The sequence below is a fragment of the Anolis sagrei genome, chromosome 7 (genome assembly GCF_037176765.1).
Source record: "Anolis sagrei isolate rAnoSag1 chromosome 7, rAnoSag1.mat, whole genome shotgun sequence".
Classification (NCBI taxonomy): Eukaryota; Metazoa; Chordata; class Lepidosauria; order Squamata; family Dactyloidae; genus Anolis; species Anolis sagrei.
In genome coordinates, this window is record NC_090027.1 from 29150545 (window position 1) to 29175530 (window position 24986).

The window sequence follows — 24986 nt, forward strand, 5'->3', positions numbered from 1 at the left end:
AACTGGGAAGCCTTGTAGGCGAACTTGTGGCCTTGGTGCTGACAGGGAGATAAGAGCATCGGGGATGGTGCCAAAGCTCATCAAGTCCTCCACTTCCTGGCAGGCCTCCAGTGGTGTGTTAGGGAGACATTGCAATCTCTTTGTCTCAGAAAATGCTCAGACCAGCTCTGAGCTTCCATGTGTTTTAAGATCTATTGGCCATCAAGGATGGACCCTTCCTCATACACCTATATCCCAGGATATCAAGGCAAGAAATCCCACATTATTTGAGTGTGAACTACTTAGGCTCCTTCTACAGTGCCATATAAAATTATTTATTTATTTATGTATTTGGTAGTTTTGTATACCGGTCTTCTCACCTCCATTCGAGGGACTCGGGCCAGTTTCCAACATCAATATTACAGACCGTCATTAAAACATCATATTTCTAAATCACACTAAAACATTAAAACATTGAAACAATTAAAATGGCAAAAATACAATCATATGATTACAGTGGTCAGTCATCATCAAAGTCATTATTCGTCGTCATCCATCCATATCACAGGATCATGGCTCATTTGTTGAATGCCAATCCCCAAAGCCAGGTTTTCACCTGTTTCCTGAATGTTAAGATCGAAGGGGCAGTTCTGATCTCCACTGGGAGTTTCAGAGTCGAGGGGCCACCACCGAGAAGGCCCTGTCTCTCGTCCCCACCAGCCGCGCCTGTGAGGCCGGTGGGATCGAGAGCAGGGCCCCTCCAGACGATCTTAGTAATCTTGATGGCTCATAGGGGAGGATACGTTCGGACAGTTAAATTGGGCCGGAGTCATTTAGAGCTTTATAGGTTAAGACCAGCACTTTGAATGGTGCTCGGAAGCTGACTGGGAGCCAGTGGAGCTGGCGCAACAGAGGAGTAGTATGCTCCCTGTACCCCGCTCCCGTTTTTAACCTGGCTGCCGCACGTTGGACTAATTGAAGCTTCCGGGCAGTCTTCAGAGGCAACCCCATGTAGAGAACGTTGCACTAATCTAAACGGGATGTAACCAAAGCGTGGATCACCGTGGCCAAGTCAGACTTCCAAGGTACGGGCGCAGCTGGCGCACGAGTTTTAATTGTGCAAAAGCTCCCCTGACCACCGCTGAAACCTGGGGCTCCAGGCTCAGCGATGAGTCCAGGATCACACCCAAGCTGGGAACCTGCACCTTCAGGGGGAGTGTGACCCCATCAAGCACAGGCTGTAACCCTATGCCCTGTTTGGCCTTTTGACTGACCAGGAGTACCTCTGTCTTGTCAGGATTAAGTTTCAATCTGTTGTCCCTCATCCAGTCCGTTACAGCGGCCAAGCACCGGTTCAGGACTTGAACAGCCTCCTTAGTAGTAGGTGGAAAGGTGTAACAGAGTTGGACGTCATCTACATACAGATGACACCAGATTATCTGCTTTGAACTGGATTATCTGGCAGTGTAGACTCATATAATCCAGTTCAAAGCAGATAATGTGGATTATCTGCTTTGATAATCCGGATTATATGGCAGTGTAGAAGGGGTCCCAGTGTTCTAATTCAGCAATCAAAGACATGAAGTCAATTAAACTGTAAGAAAGTTGAATTGACATGACCCAACAACAACAATTAAGGAGATTGCCATAAAACTTGAAAAAATCCAGTCAAAATGCATCTGTAATGATCTCTAACTAACTTGCTATAACAAAACAGTGATTTTACTCCCAGTAATGATATTAAATGCCATAAAAGTAATTCTTTAGAGATAACTGTAGGCTTTGACATGATTTCTTGCTAACTCAGGCCACTTCTACACTGCCATATAAAATCCAGATTATCTATATAGCAGTGTAGAAGGAGCCTGAGTCTTCACTACCATATAATCTAGGCCCCTTCTGTACTGCCATATAAAATCCAGATTATCTGATTTGAACTGGATTATATAGCAGTGTAGACTCATATAATTCAGCTCAAAGCAGATAATGTGGATTATCTGTATAATAATTTGGATTATATGGCAGCGCAGAAGGGACCCCTGTTCAAAGCAGATAATCTGGATTTATGTGGCAGGGTAGGTCATAGGCTGGATCTACACTGCCATATAATCAGAGGCAACCCTAGGTAATTTTCAATCACCAATCACTGATGTATATTTTCTGTTCATTATGGGAGTTGTGTGTGCCATATTTGGTTTAATTCCATCATTGGTGGAGTTCAGAATGCTCTTTGATTTTAGGTGAACTATACATCCCAGTAACTACAACTCGCATATGTCAAGGTCTTATTTTCCCCCAAGAGCGCATCAAGAGCGCCCCTGGGCAAAATCAACTATACTGCAAATGCTTACTTCGCATAATGGGTTGAGCCGCGCCTGCATATAATCCACATTATCTGCTTTGAACTGAATTATATGAGTCTACACTGCCATATAATCCAGTTCAAATAAAATAATCTGAATTTTATATGGCAGTGTAGAAGTGGCCATATATTGCTTATGACTTTGTATCCCTTTCTAAAAATACTGTTAGTGCTGATTTCATTAATTCACTATTATCTTAATTGTAATTTGAAAGCGTTCTCTCCTAGGAGGCAACATATAAATAATAGTGATAGATATATTTGTGGCGTAGGTACTGTAATAGTTCTGATGGTATGAACAAGTATCCAAGTTCTTCCATATGGTTCAGTTTGATCAGATTTCTTTTCAGTTGGTGAAATAAATACAGCAAGAGCTGTGTGCCTGTGGTGCTTGGAAAAATACACGTCGCTGGGGAAAGCAACTGTGAAATTGTCTTGCTTCTTCATAACCTCTGTTGAAAATGAGAAAGTAGATGTGGCTTCTATTAGACCTTCCAATTTTTCACAGGTGGAAACTGAGGGATGTGTTGCACTGAAGTGTAGTCAAGATGATAAAAGTTATTAATGAGGAAGAATACACAAGCTAGGAAAGGCTGCAGTAGTTTGCTTTCGCCTGAGACAACTGGGAAGGGAAAGATTTTCCCATTGTCTCCTCCTCTCCTGAGTAACTGAGTGTCAACTACAGTTGACCTTCCACAATAATAGATTCTACTTTTGCGGATACGATTATTCATGGATTTGATTAATAAGTTTCCTCTAGGAATTTCTAGATCCTCTAGTGCAGTGGTTCTCAACCTGTGGGTCCCCAGATGCTTTGGCCTACAACTCCCAGAAATCCCAGCCAGTTTACCAGCTGTTAGGACTTCTGGGGGTTGAAGGTCAAAACATCTGGGAACCCACAGGTTGAGAACCACTGCTCTAGTGCAACTCTGTAGGCAATTTCTGGCAGAAGTTAACTATAGAGTCATGCTTTAGGATTTAGAGCAGTGGTTCTCAACCTTCCTAATGCCAGGACCCCTCAATACAGTTCTCCATGTTGTGGTGACCCCCAACCATAACATTATTTTCATTGCGACTTCATAACTCTAATTTTGCTACTGTTATGTAAATATCTGATATGCAGGATGTACTTTCATTCACTGGACCAAATTTGGCACAATTCCCCAATACGCCCAAATTTGAATACTGGTGGGGTTGGAGGGGATTGATTTTGTCATTTGGGAGTTGTAGTTGCTGGGATTTATAGTTCACCTACAATCAAAGAGTATTCTGAGCTTCATCATGATGGAATCGAACCAATCTTAGCACACAGAACTCCCATGACCAACAGAAAATACTGAAAGGGTTTGGTGGGCATTGACCTTGAGTTTTTGGAGTTGTAGTTCACTTACATCCAGAGAGCACTGTGGGCTCAAAAAAGGATGAATCTGGAGCAAACTTGGTATGAATACTCAATGTGCCCAAATGTGAACACTGGTGGAATTTGGGGAAAACAGTCCTTGACATTTGGGAGTTGTAGTTGGTAGGATTTATAGTTCACCTACAATCAAAGATCATTCTGAACCCCGCCTGTGATAGAATTGGGCCAAACTTCCCACTCAGAACTCCCATGACCAACAGAAAATATTGGAAGGGTTTGGTGGGCATTGACCTTGAGTTTTGGAGTTGTAGTTCACCTACATCTAGAGCGCACTGGGGACTCAAACAATGATGTATCAGGATCAAACTTGGCACAAACACTCAATATGTCCCCAAATGTGAACACTGGTGGGGTTTGGGGAAAATCAACCTTGACATTTGGGAGTTGTAGTTGCCGGAATTTATAGTTCACCTAAAATCAAAGAGCATTGTGAATCCCACCAATGATAGAATTGGGCCAAACTTCCCACACAGAAGCCCCATGACCAACAGAAAATACTGTGTTTTCTGATGGTCTTTGGCGACCCCTCCGACACCTCATCGCGACCCCCACAGGGGTCCCGACCCCCAGGTTGAGAAATGCCAGTGGGAGAACTTCCTAGCAAGAGAGAGAATTAGCTAACCAGTGACATTGAAGAGGTTAATTTATATTGGCAGTTTGAGGCTGGGAAAAAAGATTGAGAACAGACCGGGGGAGTGAATTTCGCTCTATCACTAACCTGATTTCAAAGTTCTCTTAGCACTTGGGGTGGGTGGAGATGAATCATTTTGATTTTTTCCTTTTTCCCTCCCCCCCCCCCCCCCCCCCTTATGCACTATATAACCCTCGGGAGTCCATCTTCCATTGGCCTTGCTCTATGAAGTGAATTTACCCCATCTGACTCCTTATTTAGCCAGCAACTGGACACTGAAATGTTCATCAGGGATGGGGTTGCTGTGAGTTTTCCAGGCTGTATGGCCATGTTCCAGAAGCATTCTCTCCTGATGTTTCACCCACATCTATGACCTTGAGTCTCCTCCGGGGTGACAAAGCCGGGATATAAATGTTGTAAATAAATAAAATTAACATGACAGGCATCCTCAGAGGTTGTGAGGTCTAGGCCTGTTGGAAGCTAGGCAAGTGGAGTTTATACAGGGTTAGTCAAAATGCATAGGCCAATAAGCCATTGTATATCTGTGGAATGTCCAGCGTGGGAGAAATAACTTTTGTCTGCTTGAGGCAAGTGTGAATGTTGCAATTGGCCATCTTGATTAGTATTGAATGGCTTTGCAGTTACAAAGTCTGGCTGCTTCTTATCTGGGGGAATCCTTTGTTGGGAGGTGTTAGCTGTCCCTGATTGTTTTCTGTCTGGAATTCCCTTGTTTTTGAGTGTTGTTCTTTATATATTGGGATAATTTGGAAAGGGCTAGAATACATTTCTGTTGTATCCCACCAACTGCATTATTGAGTACCAGTAATGCACCAAACAAAGTCTTGGGAAGGCTTGAACTAAACCCAGGCTTTGAACAGGACATCAGTTCTGTTTAATCTGGTGTAGTAACTGTGATCTTTCAGGTTCCATCTACTCTGCCATATAAAATCCACGTTAAACTGGATTATATGGCAGTGTAGACTCATATTATCCAGTTTACAGCAGATAATGTGGGTTATTTGCTTTGATTATTTGGATTGTATGATAGTGTAGGAGGGGGGCACTGCACCTCCAAAAGGAAGGAAGGAGGGAAGGAAGGAAGAGTATAATGGGCCCTTAGCATCCACAGGGATTTGGTTATTTATTATTTATTATTTATTTTAAACATTTATATTCTGCCCTTCTCACCTCGAAGGAGACTCAGGACGGAGCACAGCATATACATGGCAAACATTCAATGCAGGGACACAAATTAACATACAGTACATAAACACTAAAAAACATTTATAAAAATATTAAAATACACCATTTAAAACCATCCTAGCCATCCGCATCAAATCCAATTGGCCCTGTCATCTTTCCCACTGCCACTTCATTGCACTGTCCTGAAAGCTTGGTCCCACAGCCAAGTTTTGACCATCATTCTAAAGGACAGGAGGTAGGGGGCCGACCTGATCTCACCAGGAAGGGAGTTCCATAGCTGGGGAGCAATCACCGAGAAGGCCCTGTCTCTCGTCCGCACCAATCGTGCCTGTGACAATGACAGGACGGAAAGCAGGGCCTCCCCGGAGGATCTTAATCTCCTCATTGGTTCATAGGTTCATGGTTCCAGGATTCCTGTGGATAACAATATCTATGAATATGCAATTCCCATTGTATATAGTGCCATAGTATATTGTCACCCCTTATGTAAAAAGCTAAAATCAAAATTTGCTTTGGGGTATTTTTTAGAACATTTTCAAGCCATAAATGGGGGAATCCATGGATGCAGAATCCATGGATATGGAGGATGGACTGTATCTAATCTATAGTATAACGTCAAGTACTCCAAAACATAGAATCACAGAATCAAAGAGTTGGAACGGACCTCATGGGCCATCCAGTCCAACCCCCCACCAAGAAGCAGGAATATTGCATTCAAATCACCCCTGACAGATGGCCATCCAGCCTCTGTTTAAAAGCTTCCAAAGAAGGAGCCTCCGCCACACTCCAGGGCAAGAGTTCCACTGCTGAACGGCTCTCACAGTCAGGAAGTTCTTCCTTGTCTTCAGATGGAATCTCCTTTCTTGTAGTTTGAAGCCATTGTTTCGCGTCCTAGTCTCCAGGGAAGCAGAAAACAAGCTTGCTCCCTCCTCCCTGTGGCTTCCTCTCGCATATTTATACATGGCTATCATATCTCCTCTTAGCCTTCTCTTCTTCAGGTTAAACATGCCCAGCTCCTTAAGCCGCTCCTCATAGGGCTTGTTCTCCAGACCATTGATCATTTTAGTTGCCCTCCTCTGGACACATTCCAGTTTATGTGTTAGTAGATTGGGAATTCATCTTCTTCTAGAATACTCAAATACATTTATCTACCATCTATAGTGCAGGAATTATAAGTGTGGCACCACTTTGACTGCCATAGCTCCATCCTATGGAATTCTGAGAGTTCTGTATTATATTTTCCAAGGGGAACCACTCACTTCCTTGAAGGATTTACACTTGTGATGTCTCAATATAATTCCTATCAATTTTGTTTTTTTTGCCTGGGTTCTAGCAATTAATGGCACACTGTTTCTGTACATGGAGTCTCTTTGTTAGTGGGCACAACGGTCTTTGAGAGCTAAAATAAAGGAACTAGGGTCCATTATGTTTCCAAAAAAAGAATGATCGGCTGCCAACATGGGAGTGAAAAGCAGATTCAGCCAAGGAGGGCAAACCTGGGGAATTCTCATTCCAGAACTGATTGTGTGTCCCTCACAGAATCATGTGTTGGGATCTCCTTGTCCTTCCTCCCTTCTGCCTGACCTTGGACATCACTGCAAGAGTTGGTCCAGGATATAGATGCTTCTTGCATGGTGATTGTGAGGGGACAGAGAAGGAGGAAGAGAAGGAGAAGGAAAAAGAGGAGGAGGGAGAATTGAAAGGAGGGTAGCTGAAGTCATCTTGCCTGCTGACGGCTTGCGAAAGCCTCAGCCACATTGGAAATGCAGCGATAATGAGCTGAGTTGTTTCAAGGTGTGAAGAAAGCAGTGTGTGCCGTGGGAGGGGGCGATGATCAGGCTTTGCTTGGTGGTGGGGAGCGAAGAGGTTGCAGCACCTGTTTTTTGTAAGCTCCTTTTAGGATTGAGGTGAGGGGGAGGGTGCTGACGGCTGTCATGCATCTCTGGGATTGAGAGGAATCTTGGTTCCTCCTTTCACACACACACGTACACACACCCCTCTCTTTGAAGCCTTCTAAAAGGGGGCCTCCAGCAGGTAAACCCTCCCACTTCTTCTTGCAGCAGCCACAAGGACTGCATTTCTATGCAGTGCCATCTGCATCTGAATGCTACCCATCCCTCCCCCTCCATTGCTTTCCCCTCCTGATAACCTCCATCCATGCATCTCTCAATTCCTCCCCCTACCACACATATATACGCAGCAGGAAGGGAAGAGAGGTGGTATGTGCTGTTTGGTGGTGCTGGTGCATGTTCTCTCCCCACCTTTTCCACCTCCTGCAGCCTGGTGTCCCAAGGCAACCTGTCCCATCTGTGCCCCAGAGGGACTTTGGGCATCTGGGGCTCCCCCGAGGCATCTTGCTGGTTAATGCCTCAGTCTCCTGGGTGCCAAAAATAGACCTGACAGCATACTAGATTCCTGTTGTGGAAAAAACAGTGATGTCATCTCGGGCCAATCAGCACCAGCCCTGCAGAGCAGAGCCGTGCTGCAGCCGCCGCAGCAGCTGGGAGGCAGGAAAAAAGTCTTTCCCATCACTCTGAAAAGGCTTCTCTGGGGTTGCAGTGGGGAAAAGGAGCCAGCATCAACCTCCATTGCCGTACTCTGTTGCGTGCAATATACTGCCAGAAAAGAAAAGGGAAGCCAAGCAAGGCCACATCTATGTGGATTTTAACTGGGAGTTCCCTTGAGGTCCAGTCCTCATTCAGCACCTTCCAGCAGACTCCAAGGGGGTGTGCCCAAGCTTTTGTGAATGTATGGCTATACTGCCCCATTTATATAATAAAACTTTAAAAATTAAAATAATAAATTAATTAAAAAGCCAGGCCAAGGCTAGTGCAAACTCAAAATATGAGGTGGCCGGGAATTAAGTACAGTGCTATAACAGGCTAACAGCAATAGCAGGCACGAGTCTGTGGCCAGGCATGTAGCTGGAGGGGGGGGGGGGCGCTTGAGGGGCTTCAGCCCCCCCCCCCGAAATTCTCATCGTGGTTTGCGAAAAGGCCTTACTGGTGCATTATTTAAACTGTTATGTTTATTCATATCATGATCTGATCACCATACTCAATATATCCCATATGCATGGGGGTATTGGGGTAATGATACAAAAGGTTCGCTAGGCTAGACTCAGACCTCCCAAAACTCAGCCCCCCCAAACCCCCCCCCCCTGAAAAAAATTCAGCCCCCCCCAAACCCCCCCGAAACAAAATCCTGGCTACGGGCCTGTCTGTGGCTGCTCATTTCCAGGGTCTATTAGAAGGATTTATTTTATTTGTCATGTCAGGGCAACCAGTCAATTGTATTACATTTCTAACTCAACAAAACAAACAAACAAATAGACAAAATACAAAATTTGCAAGTTTGGTAGTTGATTAAATGTCCTTTGACCAGTATCTGGCCCCTTGGGGTGCCTCTGGTGTTGCTGCAAGAAGGTCCTCCATTGTGCATGTGGCAGGGCTCAGGGTGCATTGAAAAAGGTGGTCAGTGGTTTGCTCTTCTCCACACTCGCATGTCGTGGATTCCACTTTGTGGCCCCATTTCTTGAGGTTGGCTCTGCATCTCATGGTGCCAGAGCGCAATCTGTTCACCGCCTTCCAAGTCGTCCAGTCTTCAGTGTGCCCAGGGATTAGAGGGATGACCAGGCTAATAGGTAAGAGCGCAAGGCCATATTCAACAATGGTTGGGCTGGACTGGTCATTCTCAAAGGCTTGTTGAAACCACCAGGTGTTCCAGAGGTGGGGGGCACCACTGAGAAGACCCTCTCTCTCGTCCCCACCAACCGCACTTGTGACGGTGGTGAGAGCAAAAGGAGGGCCTCTCCGGAAGATCTTAGAGTTCAAACCGGTTCATAGAAGGAGATGAAATTGTGGAGATAGGCAATGTATCCCTTTTGTATAATGAAAGTACCACTAATTATTTATATAGGGTGGAGATTTACTGTCACACTAGAGAGAGAAAAAAAAATGCTTAAAATCCAGTTTCTGCCTCCTGCAGTATTCTGGGGTTTGTAGTTTAGGGAGGAGCCTTTAACAGCCTAGCCACATCTTCATGAGGAATGGACAATCATATCATGATACATGTAGAATCATAGAATCATAGAGTTGGAGGAGACCTCATGGGCCATCCAGTCCAACCCCCTGCCAAGAAGCAGGAAAATTGCATTCAAAGCACCCCCGACAGATGGCCATACAGCCTCTGTTTTAAAGCTTCCAAAGAAGGCGCCTCCACCACACTCCGGGGCAGAGAGTTCCACTGCTGAATGGCTCTCACAGTCAGGAAGTTCTTCCTCATGTTCAGATGGAATCTCCTTTCTTGTAGTTTGAAACCATTGTTCTGTGCCCTAGTCTCCAGGGCAACAGAAGACAAGCTTGCTCCCTCCTCCCTATGACTTCCTCTCACATATTTATACATGGCTATCAGGTCTTTTTTTTTTTGTCTTCTCTTCTTCAGGCTAAACATGCCCAGCTCCTTAAGCCGCTCCACATAGGGCTTGTTCTCCAGACCCTTGAACATTTGAGTCACCCTCCTCTGGACACATTCCAGCTTGTCAATATCTCTCTTCAATGCCTAGAATTGGACACAATATTCCAGGTGTGGTCTAACCAAGGCAGAATATAGGGGTAGCATGACTTCCCCGATACATGCTACATTAGTGACTATCCAAAAGAGGCAATACAATTCTGACCCCACCCACCCCCACCTAAATGAGAATTCAGGTTAGTGGGAAAGACCACACTTTCTTCATGCCATTGTAAAGGTTTCTTGTTCAGCATCTCTTCTGGGGTTTAGTGTGAACACTGAATGAGTCATCTGTACTGATGAATCCTACCCCCTCTCCAAATAGTTCAATTGCCTTGCACACCTTTAGAGCTCACACTAAAACCCAGAGTAGATTCAGACACAGCAAACATGGCACCACTTGCCTCTGTCGATTCACTTCTAGGGGTTGAGGGAAGCAGGTAGTGCAATTAATATATGACTCATCTCCAAGGAATTCCTTTTATTACAGTGTTTCAGTGTCCATCACAGAACACTGTATACATAAATAGGCAAATAAAACTCATCTGATACCTTTTTCATCTCTTCCTCTCACTGTTGAGCATTTTCCTGGTGCCACAGAGGCCATTCCATCCTACACATCTGCATCACTCCACACATCTGGGGTTGCAGGCAGCTTGGGGAAAGGACTTCCGTGTCAGGGCTCTCGTGCTGGGAGTTAATACTCTCCTGTCTTTCTCTGTGCATATTAATCCTGGGACTGCCCTCCCTCCCCCCCCCCCCCCCATCTCTTTCTGCAGACATTCCATCAAGCTTCATTTGACAGCCCTGATGAGAAGTGACATCACCCGGCTGCACCAGCTGCTCTATTGTGGAGCCCCTGCTCCCTGTCTAGAAAGACAGGACTAAACGCAGGAATGCTCTTGCTCCCCTGGTCCAAACCCAGAGCAGGAGAATAGGTTGCCCTTGGTTGTCCTTTGAACAACAACAAAACAAAAACAAAAACAAAAATCAATTTCTGGGTTCCAAAGCATCAGATTTGTGCAATAATCAACATTTCCGCAGGGTTGTGTTTTGTGCCTTCAAGTCATTTCTGACTTATGGTGATTCTAAGGCAACCCTATCATGGGGGCTTTATGGGGCTTAAAATGTGCAACTTTCCCAAGATCACCCATTGGGTTTTCATGACTGAGCAGGTAATCAAGTCATAACCCAAGCACAAAGGACTGTGCCATCCTGGCTTTCTTTCTGAAGTGAGTCTAGTGTTCTGTTTGCCAGTTCCATTCAGACCCTGATGTTTCTTCAGTCAACTCTAGGCAGGATATATGCACTTTTCTTTATCCTGTAACAATCTTGTGAATCTGGTGTGAGAGAATTGGCCATCTGCAAGGACGTTGCCCAGGTAATGCCCAGGTGTTTTGATGTTTTATCATCCTCGTGGGAGGTTTCTCTCATGTCCCTGTATGAGGAGCTGGAGCTGATAGAGGGAGCTCATCCGTGCTCTCCCCAGATTCGAACCTGTGACCTGTTGGTCTTCAGTCTTGCCAGAACAGGGGTTTAACTCACTGTGCCACTGGTGGCTCCATGCCTGGAAGTCGGTGACATTTCAAGGTGTTTTTACTAAGCAGATCAACTAATGTCGCCTGGAAGTCAGTGACATTAGTTGATCTGCTTAGTAAAAACACCTTGAAACTTCCAACCAGACTTTCTGATACTTTGGATATCTGCATGTATTCTTGTTCATGACACTGAATAGACATAGTTAAATATGTTTAGTGGATATGGGAGTCACACTGTGGATTCTCCTTTGTCGAATGGCAACTGGATCCCTATCTCTAGTAAGGTGTGCCTGTGGAGGCAGCAGGTGTAGGTATGTGTGTGTAATGGATATTGGGCTTTCTCTCTCCCCCCCTGGTTGTAGCAGCAACTGTAATCTATCCTGTTGCTATTTTAACAATGCTGTCACCACTTGTGCTGCGGCCCTGGCTGCGTCAGCGGTTTCCCCATCAAAGGCCTGTTCCAGGGATTTTTTTGAGCTCTTTGTCGGTGATTGGACAGAAAGGCAGAATGGTTTATGAATGGATGCTTCTCCTGCTACAAGGAGGAGAGACATTCCCTGCAGGTATTATTAGGCAATGCGGAGAGGCTAAAGTGAGGAAAAAGGCATACAGTTCTTGCCGGTGGTTCTCGCTCCTCCTCCTTTTTGCTTCTCCAGAATGAGAGGCAGGGAGGATTGTGCGGTGGGAGTGGGGGAGCCTCTTCAGGAAGGTCACCTTGGAGCAATGCAGAGAGCCTGGCTCTGCAACTGCCTGCCACTACCCTTAGAGGCTAGGGAGCAAACCCCCCTTGGGGCACTATGTCTCCTCCTCCTACACCTTGGAAGAGATGATCCGTTATCTTATTTTTGCACAAATAATTGCATTTTCCTATGAACATACAGGTGTCTATTCCCATTTCCTCTTTGCCCCTTTCTCCATTTTTGAATAGCAGTTGTTATCTTGGAGATCTGGTATTTTTATTCCCACATGTTTGCTATGAGCTTAGCTTCAACTACCCCTTCCTTTTGGGTAGATGGTCCTCTATGCTGCTGGTGGTGGAGGAATTATGGGAACTGTAGTTTCCTAAAGAAACCCCCCTTCCCAAGCTTTCCAAGGGCAAGGGAACAGAAAGGATTCCGAGTGCAAGTTGACCATTGACCTTGAGACCAAGTATAATGGTATTTCCAAAATTGTGTTTGCAATCAGATGCCGTCCAGAGGGATCAAAGTTAACTAGGAGAAGGACCACTAGGGGATCAAAGGTAACTAGGAGATCAGGAGACAGACATGAATAAGGTCTTATCATTGTAGACTAGGGTAAGCAATCTGGTACCTTCTGAATGCTTTAGTCTCCATCATCAACAACCTCTTACTTTTTGCCATGCTGATTGAGGGTTATAGTAATTGTTGTCCAAATTATTTGTGAGACACAAAGGTTGTCTACCTCAGAGTAACCTGGAGCTGGATCTACACTGCCATATAATCCCGATTATCAAAGCAGAAAATCTACATTATCTGCTTTGAAATGGATTATATGAGTACTTTGGCCACATCATGAGAAGAAAGGAAAGCTTAGAGAAGACAATGATGCTGGGGAAGATGGAAGAAAAAAGGAAGAGGGGCTGACAAAGGGCAAGATGGATGAATGGGATGCTTGAAGTGATTGACTTGACTCTGAAGGAGTTGGGGGAGGTGATGGCCAACAAGGAGATCTGGCGTGGGCTGGTTCATGAGGTCACAAAGAGTCAGAAGTGACTGAATGAATGAACAACAACACATGAAACCCAGGTCAAAGCAGACAATCTGGAGTATATAATGGCACTGTAGATTCCGCCTGGGTTAAATGGTTTGATATCTCAAGCTGCTATTCAGCAGCTCTCTAAGGTTCAGTTAAACATGAAAATGTGACTCTATTTCTTGTGCTGGTCAACGACCAAAATAAATGATTTGATTTGATTTGAAACACTCACCTGTCATCTAGTGCAAGGGCACTACTGGCATTGCCACACAAAACTAGGGAAGGGGAAAGTCCTCTTGGTGTTTTCCTCTTGCAGCAGGTTGCTTTGTAACAAAGCCTCCTGCCAACTTATGGTGACCATGAATTTCATAGGACAGCTGTTCTCAACCTGAGGGTCGCAACCCCCAAGGGGGTCGCTGGGTCATTTACCAGGGGTCATGAAACCGCCTCAGTTGGCCCTGACCCCTCTCCAAAATGGCTGCCAGCTACTGTGCGAACCAAACAGCCAAGCGTTCCGGTTTGGCTCCTCCTCCTCTTCCCACAGGGCTGCAGGGAGTCAGGAGGAGGAGCATGGAGGCAAAGGAGCGCAAGGGAGAAAGCATGCCACTCGCCCCTTGCCGAGCTCAGAAGGGGTGAGGATTGAGTAGGCTCCTCGCTGCTTGCCTCTCGCCCCCACAGGGCTTGGAAGGAGCGAGGGGAGAGCACAAGGCCCCCCACATGGCTAAGGCCATCCGAGCGGCCTTCTCCACTTGCCTCTCGCCCCCCACCAGCCTCGAAAGGGGCAAGCGCAAGCCCCTCCCCCCGCAGGGCACCTTCTCTGCTCACCTCTTGCCCTCACAGGCCTCGGAAGGGGTGAGGGGCTCCCAGCCCTCTTTCCCCGCACTTGCCAATGCCGGTGCACATACACCCAAGGACTCTTCTGCTGTGAGAAGAGGTACAGCATTGACAATTGCCTCTCCAGGCAGCTGTGCATGCACCACTCTCAGGGCAGGAATTGAAGCAATTGAAGGTATTGCAAATCTAATGTATTGTACATGCCTCCCCCATACCCCTCCAGTATTTTCTGTTGGTCATGGAAGTCCTGTATGCCAAGTTTGGTTCAATTCTATTATTGGTGGATCTCAGAATACTCTTTGATGCCTGGTGAACTATAAATCCACACAACTGCAATTCCCAAAGGTCAGGGTCTATTTTCCCCAAACTCCACCAGTGTTCAAATTTGGGCATATTGAGTATTTGTGTCAAGTTTGGTCCAGATCCATAGTTGTTTGGGTTCACAGTGCTCCCCTGATATAGGTGAACTACATCTTCCCTAAATTAGTGTCAATTCCTCCCAGCTTCCTCCAGTATTTTCTCTTTGTCATGGTTGTTCTGTGTGCCAAGTTTGGTCCAGGTTTGTAATTTGTGAGGCTCTCATTGGGCTGTGGAAGTCAGAGCTGAATCGGTTGAAGGAACTTCAAATCCTTTCATCCATTGTCTATACTCCCCAAAACATATTGTTTTTATCATTAATCACTATGCTTTAATTATGTTCAATTTGTAACAATGAAAATACATCCTGCATATCAGATATTTACATTACAATTCATAACAGTAGCAGTTATGACGTAGCAACAAAAATATGGTTGGTAGTCACCACAACATGAGGAACTCTATTTAGGGGTAACGGCATTAGAAAGGTTGAGAACCACTGTCACAGGGTTTCCTAAAGCAAGGAATACTCAAGAGGGATTTTTGCAGTTACTTTGAAACATGGCCTACAACTTAGCTAAAAACTCTGCTCCCTTTTTCTACTTGGTAAGAGGACATTAAGACTCCTTTTGACCATGACATGGTTATCACAGGGACTGAGGAGGTCAAGCCAACATCACAGGGTCATTTAATTCTGACATAAGTGAAAATACGGTTTCTGCTGGAAACAAGAGTTACTGATTTGTCTTCTATGCCAAGCTTAGCTCACAGTGCCTTTTTCTTTATTGATTTCCCGCCTTTCATTTCTCACTGTCTTGGCAATCAGCATCTGGGTGATTCAGAAGGCTTTTCAAAGTTATGTAAGACCAACTGCTGCCAGTTTCTCATTGTGCCACATCAAGATTGGCAGAATGGCTTTTTGGCAATCACTGATTTTTCTTACTCTTCTCTCATTCACTTTTCCAGGTGCCCACGGCTTAAGGGAGGAACCCGAGTTTGTGACGGCTCGTGCTGGGGAGAGTGTGATTCTGGGATGCGACGTGATCCATCCACTTACAGGCCAGCCCCCTCCTTATGTGGTGGAGTGGTTCAAGTTTGGAGTGCCTATACCCATCTTCATCAAATTTGGGTTCTACCCTCCCCATGTGGACCCAGAATATGCCGGTGAGTTGCGCTTTCTCAAACCATAGAGAAATTGGCCATCTCCATTTGGCCCTTTGAATGTTTCTATACTACAAGTCCCAGCATTCAGTACCACTGACTAAACTGTCTAGGGCTACCTCAAAGAATCATGGGCTTTTACTTTGGTGGATTGTTGGAGCTGTTACCTTCCCCAGAAGTAGTGGCATCATATGAGTAGCATAAGACTGAAATTGCTGATTATTGGCTATTTTTGGAGATGACCTTGAAGAGCATTTTCCAGAAGTGTTTTGACAAGAATTTTTCAGATTTTTTATAATTTTATGGTCAGTTAGGAATAATCATCATCATCATCATCATCATCATCATCATCATCATCATCTATATAAATAAAAATGTAATGGTAATTTGTGGGATTAATATAACTCAAAAACCACTGGACGAATTGACACCAAATTTGGACACAATACACCTATCTGGCCAATGAGTGACCATCACTCATAAAAAACATTGAAAAACACAGTGGAAGAGACTTAAAAAGCTAAAAAATAAAAAATACATTACAACGCATGTGCAAAACTACACACACATACATGCAAACACACATATATACACATATACACAAATATATATATACATACACATATACATATACACATATACAAAGAGTGGACCACAGCAACATGTGTCAGGGAACGGCTAATAATAATAATAATAATAATAATAATAGTATATGCTGCCCTATCACTCCAGGGGGACTCAGGGTAGAATCCAGGCAAACATTCAATGCCTTTATAAAACAATTACCAACATCATAACCCCCCAAAACCCCACATATAAAAACAACATTTAGAAAATAAGATCAACAGATTAAAGCAAACGTTATCAAACAAAAATTATATAATGGTGTAAAATCTGAACATAAAACAATTCACATTGATCTACAGAAGCCAACTATCATTCACAACATTGTGTGAGTTGGTTTTGTGGCCAGTGATGATAACTGGGCCAACATGGACTAGTAGAGCCTGGATACGAAATAATTCTCAACCAGAGGTCCAGTAGTGATCTTTCATTGTCTAAGCCTCCTCCTCTCCATATGCTAATGAGCAAAGGTGAGTCTTCAGTTGTTTTTGAAGTAGAGGAGGGAGGGGCCGGCTTTATTTCTTTAGGGAGGGAGTTCCTGTGGTGGGGGCAACCACAGAGAAGGCCCTCCCTCTTTCCCACCAGCCGTACTTGAGATTTGGGGTGGGCCTGAGAGCAGGGCCTCCTCCGATGAGCGCAGTGCTGAAGCTGGTTTGTAGGAATGTATTGTCAAAGGCTTTCATGGCCGGAATCACTGGGTTGTTGTAGGTTTTTTCGGGATATATGGCCATGTTCTAGAGGCATTCTCTCCTGACGTTTCGCCTGCATCTGTGGCAAGCATCCTCAGAGGTAGTGAGGTCACTACCTCTGAGGATGCTTGCCATAGATGCAGGCAAAATGTCAGGAGAGAATGCCTCTAGAACATGGTCATATAGCCCGAAAAAACCTACAACAACCCACTGGTTTGTAGCCTTGATGGCTTTTCAACTTAAATAAGCAATGGAAAGTAGTAGAAAGTGGCAAGCAGTGCAACAAATTATTTTAGCATGGCATAAAGCAATGACAACAAATTACTTTTGAAATCCCTCAATGTAATCAAAAGAATAACTTTCTAAGCCTTGATTGCAAATGTGAACATTGCATTGGTAAGAGCCATTCAGCATTGTCATTGGGACTTTTAAAACAAAATCTTGAATAGCCATATCTTCAAAAGTCTCAGGATTGCAAGGTTGAATGAAAAGAAGACTTGGCTGCTTGGAGGTGCCTAGAATAACACCCAGGTTTTAAGAACATACTCCATGGCTTCAACCCTGCCCTCATTTATCTGGAAATAAGCTCCATTGAACCCTGCAGGACTTGCTTCCAAACAAGCACACATAGGAAGTCAAGACCTTTTTTATTTAGTTGGCAACTGACTGGCTGCTAAGAGGTTTTTAATGAGTACATGCCAGGTGCTGCTTATTGTGCATTTAATTGCCTTTATTTCAATTGTGTTTTAATATTTTAATTTCAATGTTATTTTTGTTTGATTTCCTCTGTGCCATTATTATTTAAAAGGTAATCTGGTTGTAAACTACCTTGGGTCCAAATTACAGGAGAAAGGTGGGATATACAAGTGAAATCAACCAGTCAATAAAAGATAGTCCTTGGGTGTATGATTTCTAAAAGCATGCAAGTATAGATAATAAAAAAATGTGGAATAATACAGCAACACTCGCATTGTCATCTCAGTAGCCAGTTGTCCAACAGAATTTCAGCTCAGCTTCTGATAGGAACTCAGGAACTTATGGTATGGAAACTGCCAGTTGGGGACTCTCTGAAGAGTGATGGTAGCTCTACAGCAGATGTGGGTGAAGTGTAGGTCCATGGGCCATTTCGGGATCCCTAAAAACCACACAGTAATAGAGGTGTAGCTGTGTGGTGGCTAAATTCACCATAAGCATAAAGTAAAGGTAAAGGTTTCCCCTTGATATTAAGTCTAGTCATGTCTGACTCTGAGGGTTGGTGCTCATCTCCATTTCTAAGCTGAAGAGCCGGTATTGTCTGTAGATGCCTCCAAGGCCATGTGGCAAGCATGACTGCATGGAGTGCCATTGCCATCCCGCCAGAGCAGTACCTATTGATCTACTCACATTTGCATGTTTTCGAACTGCTAGGTTGGCAGAAGCTGGGGCTAACAGCAGAAGCTCATTCCATTCCCCAGATCTGAACCACCGACCTTTCGGTCAGCAAGTTCTGCAACTTAGTGGTTTAATCCACTGCGCCACTGGGGGCTCGATAAGCATACTAGTACCCACATGAATTTTTCCTTCAGTCGCCATATATCTAACGGGGTAATAAGGTGGAAATGCTGCAAGTTGCTTCTGGTGTGAGAAAATCAGTTTTCTCCAAGGATGTTGCCCAGGGGATTCCCAAATGTGTTGCAATTCTGCAGGGAGGCTTCTCTCTAGTAAATTCTTTAGTAAATGTGCTTTGACCAGTAGCTGGCCACTTGGAGTGTCTCTGGTGGGACATGAGAGAAACCTCCTTGCAGAATTGCAACACATTCGGGCATCCCCTGGGCACAAATGTGTTGCAATTCTTTGTGTTTTTAAAAAATTCATTTGTGTTTTTAAAATACATTACAACTGTCTCCTCATTTCGCTTCTGACATGATAAATAAATAAAATAAGGTGGAAATCATCCACACCTAAAACTGTTTGGTTTGCTGTGTTCAAATTCCCTAGGTAACTCTGCCTGATACTTCCCTTTGGGGTAATAAGGAGTTCAATATGACCCCAGTACATATGTGGCCGGTTCCTACAGTTTAACCTACATGCATTGGGGAAAAAATCCTCTCTAGGAATTCACTATATTCTCCAGGCAATTCCAAGACATGCTTCCACCAGAAGTTACCAAAGAAACACCCTGGACGACTAGCAAATTATAGAGAATTTATCTAGGAATTGGGTTGCTGTAAGTTTTTGGTATTCCCTCTAGTTGCCTATGGATGCAAGAGCTGGACTATAAGGAAGGCTGAGTGAAGGAAGATAGACATTTTTGAACTGTGGTGATGGAGGAAAATTCCGGGACTGCCTTGGATCACGAGAAGATCCAACCAGTCCATACTTCAGGAAATAAAGCTTGACTGCTCACTGGAGGGAGGGATATTAGAGGCAAAGATGACATACTTCGGCCACAACATGAGAAGACAGGAAAACTTGGAGAAGACAATGATGCTGGGGAAAATGGAAGGAAAAAGGAAGAGGAGCCAACCAAGGGCACAATGGATGGATAGTATCCTTGAAGTGATTGGCTTGACTCTGAAGGAGATGGGGGTGGTGACAGCAGACAGGGAGTTCTGGCGTGGGCTGGTCCATGAGGTCACGGAGAGTTGGAAGTGACTGAACGAATAAACAACAAGAAGTTTTTCAGGCTGTATGGCGATGATCCAGAAGCATTCTCTCCTGACATATTGCCTGCATCTATGGCAGATATCCTCAGAGTTTGTGAAGTCTATCTAGGAATTTTCTAGGTCCTCCAGAGCAACTACATAAACACTTCTGGTGGAAAGGGCATAGCGGGCACAGGAGCTCCTTTCCCCAGTTTTCACTCTGGCATTCCCACTCCTCCTGACCTTGAATGATATTGAATAGAGCTTCACTCACAGAATGTAGTAGTGATGGGAATATCCAGGAAAAGATGTCTTATGAGAAAACATCATGGTTGTTAGCTGATCTGTGCCAAGCATTGCTAGCTTTGCTTCACTAGATATGAAATGGGAAGAATTATTTCTCAGTCCCATTTCCCTCCTGCTTTCAGAACATGGTCTAGAGCAGGAAGGGGGAAGAAAAGAAAAGAAGAAGCTTATCTTATTTCCAGGAGGGAGTGAAGATGCTTTCAAATGACCTCTGCCACAAGCAAAATGGTACATCTGTCTTCGGCTTGAGTCCAGTTTGGCCTGGCTGGTTAATACACAGATCAGGCCAAGCTTGCTTTTTCTCTCGCTCTGCCCCCTCCCTCTCTATTTCACTCTCTTCATCTCTTGCCTCTTTTTATTTTGTTTTTTAAATTCCATTCTTTCCGCCTGGTTGGTTTTAATTAAGCAGCGGCAGAGAGATGCCAGCTGGGCTGTCTGGGCCAAGAGAAGCCTAGGCATTGAAAAGGAGGGCTGCTGCTCCCTCCGTGCCGACTCCTGTGGCCGCCCCGTAGCTGCAGCATAAAGCTCCGAGTGATGCTTTCGGGGACCTGTGTGCTGCAAACCTTGCATGACAACCTCAGGAGGGGGGAAGTTGCCGCTGCTCACTCACGCTGTGTGCTAAACCCCTCTGGACGGCTGCACTCCTAGGGAACTGAGGAAAAAGAAATGAGAACTGACATTGTGGGGGCAGTGGGACCATCCTGCCACATCAAACCTCCCCCATGGGCCTCAGGGTTGGAAAGCTTGAGTGTGGGCCATCTCTGGATGGATCCAAAGGCCACACTCCCCTGGTCCATTTTTAAATATCAAGTTTACTTATATGTCAGAGCCCCCGGTGGCACAGTGGGTTAAACCCCTGTGCCGGCAGAACTGAAGACTGACAGGTCGCAGGTTCAAATCCGGGGAGAGGCGGATGAGCTCCTTCTATCAGCTCCAGCTCTTCATGTGGGGACATGAGAGAAGCCTCCCACAAGGATGATAAAAACATCAAAATCATGCAGGTGTCCGCTGGGCAACGTCCTTGCAGACAGCCAATTCTCTCACACCAGAAGCAACTTGCTCCTGACACGACAAAAAAAACAAACAAACAAAAAAAACAAAAGAAACAACTTATATGTCTCTCCAGGATCTCATGATTCATTGTTTTTATTTATCACCAAGTTGGCCTCAGCTTATGGTGACCCTATGAATGAGAGGCCTTCATGAGCTTCGGTCATCAGCAACCCAGTTTAGGTCTTCCAAAAACAGGGCCTTGGCTTCCTTGATTGAATTGATCCAACGTGTTGTGTTCTTCCTTTCCCCCCTATTGCGTAAATACTCCACTACTACCAGATCCTGTTTGGTCTTGGAAGCTGAGCAGGATCAGCTCTGGTTAGTTAGACTCCAATCAATACCCAGTAGGCTATATTCAGAAGAAGGGACTGACAAAATCACCTTTGAGTATTCTTACCTAAGCAAATTCCTATAGAATTCACGGGGTTGCCATAAGACAACAAGTGACTTGGCAGAACATATACACATCCACTTTACTGAACGTTACCATCCTTTGTGGTGAGCCGTATTGTCTCATGATGTGTCCAAAGTATGGCACCCTTAGTTTAGTCATCTTGACTTCTAGGGAGAATCCAGGCTTGATTTGATCACAGACCCATTCCTTTGTCTTTTTGGCAGTCCATAGGATCCTTAGATCTCTCCTTCAGCACCACATTTCATTGGATGTCATTTTCTTTCTATAGCTTTCTTTACTGTCCAGTTCCCATGACCATAAATAACAGGGGGGGGGGGGGATATGTGAGTTGGAATCATACAGTCACAGAGTTGGAGCAAACCGCAAGATCCATCCAGTCCAACCACCTGCCATTCAGGAACACTCCAGTCAAAGCCCTCACAACAGTTATTAACGGTTTCTTTTGGATTTGACCCATAGCCCCCTTTGCTTTTGAACCTACTGGACTAGTGCTTGGATGGTTGCTCCTAGAATGCCTTGGCAGGCATAGTGAACTGTGAACTTTAGCCCCCCAAAATAATATTTCTAAGCTCAGGGACTTGTGACAGCAAAAAGAGAATGTATTGGATGAAATATGGAGGCTCCAGTCCAATATGCCCATTATGCTTTAAGCAAGAGGCTGCGGTTCAGCCACCTCCCAGCTCTGCCATAGGGCACTGCCCTTTTCCATGAGCTCGGATGACTGCTTGCTACGGTCACAAGCTGTCAGGAACATCCCTGATTTCCTTCCAGGAATGCAAATTACCCTATTAAATCTGCACTCTCAAAGCATTGTAGATTTGTTCTTGCTTGAGTGGCAGGTTTGGCAGAGATGGAGGTGCAGCTGAGGATGGGAGAACACAAGTCAAGGGTTCATTGGATCTGCTCCTGACCTCACATTCTCAAGCAAAATCAAAGTTTTGATATTATTTGAGGTTGCTTTCTCATTTGGACTGTAAGGAGAGCCCTGTTGTTAGATTATATCAATAGGCGGACAAGCTCAGCATCCTCTTTCCGATATCAGATGTGTCTCATATCAGATTACATCAGATGTGTTGCACACATAGAAAACAAATGTGGTGAGAGGCTGGAGGGAGACTGAGAGATTTGAGGATCTATGAAATAGTGGGAGGCATGGATTCATGCCAAGATATCTCAATATGCATATGCAAATACTCTAAAAAGACCCTTTCCAAAGCACCTATGGTCCCAAATATTTCAGAAAAGAGGACACTCAACCTGAAAACCTGGAATTTAGGTCAGTAATTTAGTTAACTCATGCTTCACATAACCTGTCACCGTGCAATGTGCATCACATCATCACTGACCACTCTTGCTGATGCCAGTGGGGATTTTGGTCCAATAAATGAGACATGCCGCATTATCACGGGGTGTCTGCACCCTACCCCATTGGAGAAATTACACTGCTTAGCCAGTATTGCACCACCTGATATCCGCCGGGAAGTAGCAGCCAATAGTAAAAGGACCAAGGCAGACACATCTCCAGCTCATCCCCTGTTTGGGTATCAGCCAGCACGTCAACGACTTAAATCTAGACATAGTTTTCTAAGATCTACAGAGACACTCGCTGGAACACCTCAGCAAGTGAGAGTCCAAAAGTGGCAGTCTCAAACCCAGAACCTCAACTAATGGCTGATACCAAATGAGAGACTCCCCCCTGGGCACACAGAGGACTGGGCGACTTGGAAGGCGCTGAACAGACTGCGCTTTGGCACCATGAGATGCAGAGCCATCTTCAGAAATGGGGCTACAAAGTGGAATCCTCGACATGCGGATGTGGAGAGGAGCAAATCACTGACCACCTGCTGCAATGCAACCTGAGCCCTGCCACATGCACAATGGAGGACCTTCTTGCAGCAACACCAGAAGCACTCCAAGTGGCCAGCTACTGGTCAAAGGACATTTAATCAACTACCAAACTCACAAATTTAGAATTATGTCTGTTTGTTTGCTTTGTTCTGTTAGAAATGTAATATAATTGACTGGCTGCCCTGACACGAGAAATAAATAAGTCCAATACACTTAGAAGGCTCAGTTTGGAGATAGCTGAATTAGGTGGACCAATGTCCCCATCCATTAAAAAGCAAATGTCTGCATTCATGACAAGTCAAGGTGCATTTACTAACCATTAGAAATTTTTTGTCTTAGAACTGGGGAAATGAAGAAATATAGTCTTCAAATGTTGTTGGATTCTAGCTCCAATGGTTGACCCATACTGGCTGAACTGATGAGAGCTGGAATCTAACAGCACCTGAAAACTGACAGAAAACTGACAGATATGCCAACAAGGGTGTGAACTGGGTGATCCTCAGAATATTATTTGGTCACTCACTCCAGCATTCATTATCACTGTCTAGGATTGCAGACTCTATCTATCTATCTATCTATCTATCTATCTATCTATCTATCTCTATTCAATATTTTTCCTTTCTCTTGGGACAAGACCAAAAATAACCATGTGATCCCCACCTTTACTGAAAATACTTTGAAGAAGGAGCTGACTGAAGAATGATGGCTCCGGCAACCCACACTAACAATATCATAATCATCATAAAATACATATGTATAATTGTGCTAATGAAAATGTAATCTTATGTGCCATTTTTTTTCAATGTCAAACAAGGACATAAAGAGGTAGGAAGAGAAGCTCAATAAGATATTCCAGTGCTCTAATTTGTTAGTTCCCGTTCTCCATTCTCTTCTGGTGTGAACCCCAAGGGCCTCTATTTGTTCCAACAATGAATAAACGAAAGTTGTGATGGAACGTCTCCATTGTTTTTCCTCTTTCCGGAGGATGTTTATACACTGCAATTTTATTCATTATCACTGCATTCCATATTTTCCTCCTCTGTTGACTAAGAATTGTGTGAGAGGCGGATTTCCAAGCATTGTCACAGTTGAGGAGCCTATTACCATAATAATAGTTCTTTCTTAACATACCTCTTATTGTTCTCAACAGAATTATGGAGTGGATCAATGGAGTAATATGTCCTGTCATCTCTAATTCCTGTTATGTTGTCTAATATATCCCACCAGATACATGCTAATGTGTCCTAGATAACAAAAAAAAATTAATCAGGTCTTACCACAAGGTAAAATTAGGGGCAGAACTGGGAAAGTTATTTACTTGGGTCTAGAAAATTGGGACTTTTGCCACCAGGCTGACTTAAAATAATAAGCAGAGATCTTAAACTGTGTCAACTTTTAAAAACATTAGAAAAAATAAATGTTTTATGTACGTTTAAAAAATTACTTACATTTTGATGAGGTGGGGGTTACTTAGAAACCTCTTATCTGAAGTTCTAGACTCCAACTCGCTTAAGTTGTGTGTACCTATATCACCAGTTCCTGGAAAATGGCCACAGTTGGAACAGATGCACAAGTCTGATATGAACTGATCTGTCATTGGTCAATGAACAAAAGGGAACCGTCTTTTTATCCATTATACAGTTTTCCTATGTGCGTTCAAGGTCATTTCATCCATAAATTTCCCTTCCCTGCTGGCATAGTTTGAGATAGGAAT

The 24986-nt window shown here is 44.4% G+C and overlaps 1 protein-coding gene across 6 annotated transcripts in view; it reads left to right on the plus strand.

The window, feature by feature from the left end:
* The window catches only part of IGSF9B (immunoglobulin superfamily member 9B), a 167803-nt gene that overhangs the window by 41649 nt on the left and 101168 nt on the right, over nt 1-24986 (plus strand). For all 6 annotated transcript variants that reach the window (XR_010910245.1, XM_060787082.2, XM_060787083.2 and 3 more), the window contains exon 2: nt 15519-15716. Coding sequence is in view for 5 of the 6 variants with exons in the window: in XM_060787082.2 (XP_060643065.2) it covers nt 15519-15716 (198 nt within the window). In the remaining variant the exon portion in view is untranslated. The remainder of the gene's footprint in view (nt 1-15518; nt 15717-24986) is intronic.